Source organism: Sardina pilchardus, chromosome 20, assembly GCF_963854185.1.
Source record: "Sardina pilchardus chromosome 20, fSarPil1.1, whole genome shotgun sequence".
In the NCBI taxonomy this organism is placed as follows: domain Eukaryota; kingdom Metazoa; phylum Chordata; class Actinopteri; order Clupeiformes; family Clupeidae; genus Sardina; species Sardina pilchardus.
This window is the reverse complement of record NC_085013.1, coordinates 31,133,765-31,136,264: the sequence shown is the minus strand read 5'-3', so window position 1 is coordinate 31,136,264 and position 2,500 is coordinate 31,133,765. Positions and strand designations below refer to the sequence as shown.

At 46.2% G+C, this 2,500-nt stretch overlaps 1 protein-coding gene across 1 annotated transcript in view; it reads left to right on the top strand.

The window, feature by feature from the left end:
* Nucleotides 1-2,500, top strand: part of trmt61a (tRNA methyltransferase 61A) — a 16,661-nt gene that overhangs the window by 7,900 nt on the left and 6,261 nt on the right. The window contains exon 3 of the mRNA XM_062522570.1: nt 710-976. Coding sequence (XP_062378554.1) covers nt 710-976 — 267 coding nt within the window. The remainder of the gene's footprint in view (nt 1-709; nt 977-2,500) is intronic.

Sequence of the window (2,500 nt, the reverse complement as noted above, 5' to 3'; positions counted from 1 at the left end):
TTCCTTCTCTTTCCTTCTCTCTCTCTCTCTCTTTCTCTCCCTCTCTCTCTTTCCTTCTCTTTCCTTCTCTCTCTCTCTCTCTCTCCTTCCTTCTCTTTCCTTCTCTCTCTCTCTCTCTCCTTCTCTTTCCTTCTCTCTCTCTCTCTATTTCCTTCTCTCCCTCCCTTCCTCCCTCTTCTCCCTCGCTCTCTCTTGCTCTCATTCTTTTTCTCTTCTCTCTGTCTTCCTCCCTCCCTCTTTCTCTCTCTCTTCCTCCCTCCCTCTTTCTCTCTCTCTCTCCCTCCTTCCCTCTCTCTTTCTCTCTCTCTTCCCCCCCCTCTCTCTCTCTCTCTCTTGTCCTGTGTATCTAACATTGACTCCATTGTTACCATGGGGACATTTGAAGGTGAAGTACAAAGAAGTTTTGGAAGCCCAAACACACACACACACACACACACACACACACAAGGCCGTATCTGCTGCTGCCTACACTACACTACTCTATGTTAATGTATATAGCACGTGTGTGTGTGTGTGTGTGTGTGTGTGTGTGTGTGTGTGTGTGTCTGTCTGTGTGTGTGTGTGTGTGTGTGTGTGTGTGTGTTTGTGTCTGTCTGTGTGTGTGTTGGCAGATACTCTCTTATGCTTCATGTGCGTGTGTGTGTGTTGGCAGATACTCTCATGCTTAACGTGTGTGTGTGTGTGTGTGTGTGTGTGTGTGTGTGTGCAGGGACGGGCAGCGGCTCCCTCTCTCACGCCATCCTGCGCACCATCGCTCCGACGGGGCACCTGCACACGGTGGAGTTCCACGCTGAGCGCGCTCAGAAGGCGCGGGAGGAGTTCGGCCGTCACCGCGTGGGCCACCTGGTAACCGTGCGTAACCAGGACGTCTGTCGCCAGGGCTTCGGAGTGGAGGGTGTGGCCGACGCAGTCTTCCTGGACATCCCGTCCCCCTGGGAGGCCATCCAGCACGCCAAGGCCGCCATCAAGAGACAAGGTGTGTGTGTGTGTGTGTGTGTGTGTGTGTGTGTGTGTGTGTGTGTGTGTGTGTGTGTGTGTGTGTGTGTGCGTGCGCGCGCGTGCGTGCGTGCGTGCGTGTGTGTGCGCGTGCGCGCGCGCGTGCATGCGTGTTTAGCTAGTAATTATTTTTTTTAATAAACTCTGTTGAGGGATGTCTGTAGATAAATCTGTTGACATTTTTAGGTAAGAACATTTCTGAGAAATAAACACTGTGAGCCCTGTGTGTGTGGGGTGTGTGTGGGCCCTGAGTGTGGGGTGTGTGTGGGGTGTGGTGTGTAGCTTAATAACCAAGGAAAATGTAAATAACAATAAAGCTCAATAAATAATAATAATAAATAACTGCATGTCAGTGCACTTGCAAATGGAATACCATGAGAGAGGAACTGACAAACAGCACAGACAGCAGTGGGTCAACCAAGCCTAGCCTGGAGATAGTGAATTAGCCTGAAGATGACATATGTGACTCTCCACGGCAAAACCAGTCGCATTGTTCAAATTTTCAAAATTACAGTTATTAAGTTTTCATGAAAGGGCACAATCAACCTTCAAAACGATACCTATATCTAATGAATTGAACGTCATATTACAGAAATATAAACGTTCAAAGGAGTTGAGTTCATCCTTCCATCTCAAGAGAGAAACGGAGAAATCTGCCGCTAAAGTTGACTGTCGGCTAAACACTCACGAACGCTTTGTAAGGTCGCTGTTATAAGATTTCCGGTACCTACTTGTATTTACAATGGCACAGCATACGACGCGGATAGCTTGGTGGTCGTCAATGAGTGCATTTACCGTAAATATTAGAATAGAGGGGCAAAAACGAGACGCCGCTAACATTCCGCTGGAGCTAAATTTCTTACCTCAAGAAACTCATGTTTGTAGACTAGAAAAGGTAGGTTTTTCAGCGAAATGTATTCACGGGCGGACAGTGTAGACCTCCCACTGTTTCAAAACGCAAAAAAAAGAAATTCCACAATTTTAGCATAAGTAACATAAATGTTTTTTTCTCGGAAAACGTCTGTTGCGACTTGCGACTGGTTTTGCCGTGGGGAGTCACATATTAGCCTGAAGATAGCGGATTAACCTGGAGATGGCATATTAGCCTGAAGATAGCATATTAGCCTGAAGATAGTGAATTAGCCTGAAGATAGTGAATTAGCCTGAAGATAGCGAATTAGCCTGAAGATAGCAAATTAGCTTGAAGATGGCATATTAGCCTGAAGATAGTGACTTGGTCTGAAGATGACATATTAGCCTGAAGATAGCGAATTAGCCTGAAGATGGCATATTAGCCTGAAGATAGCATATAAACCTGAAGATAGCATATTAGCCTGAAGACGGCATATTAGCCTGAAGATAGCGATGCGAATTAGCCTGAAGATAGCATATTAGCCTGAGGATAGTGAATTAGCCTGAAGATAGCATATTAACCTGAAGATAGTGAATTAGCCTGAAGATAGCATATTAACCTGAAGATAGCATATTAGCCTGAAGATAGCGT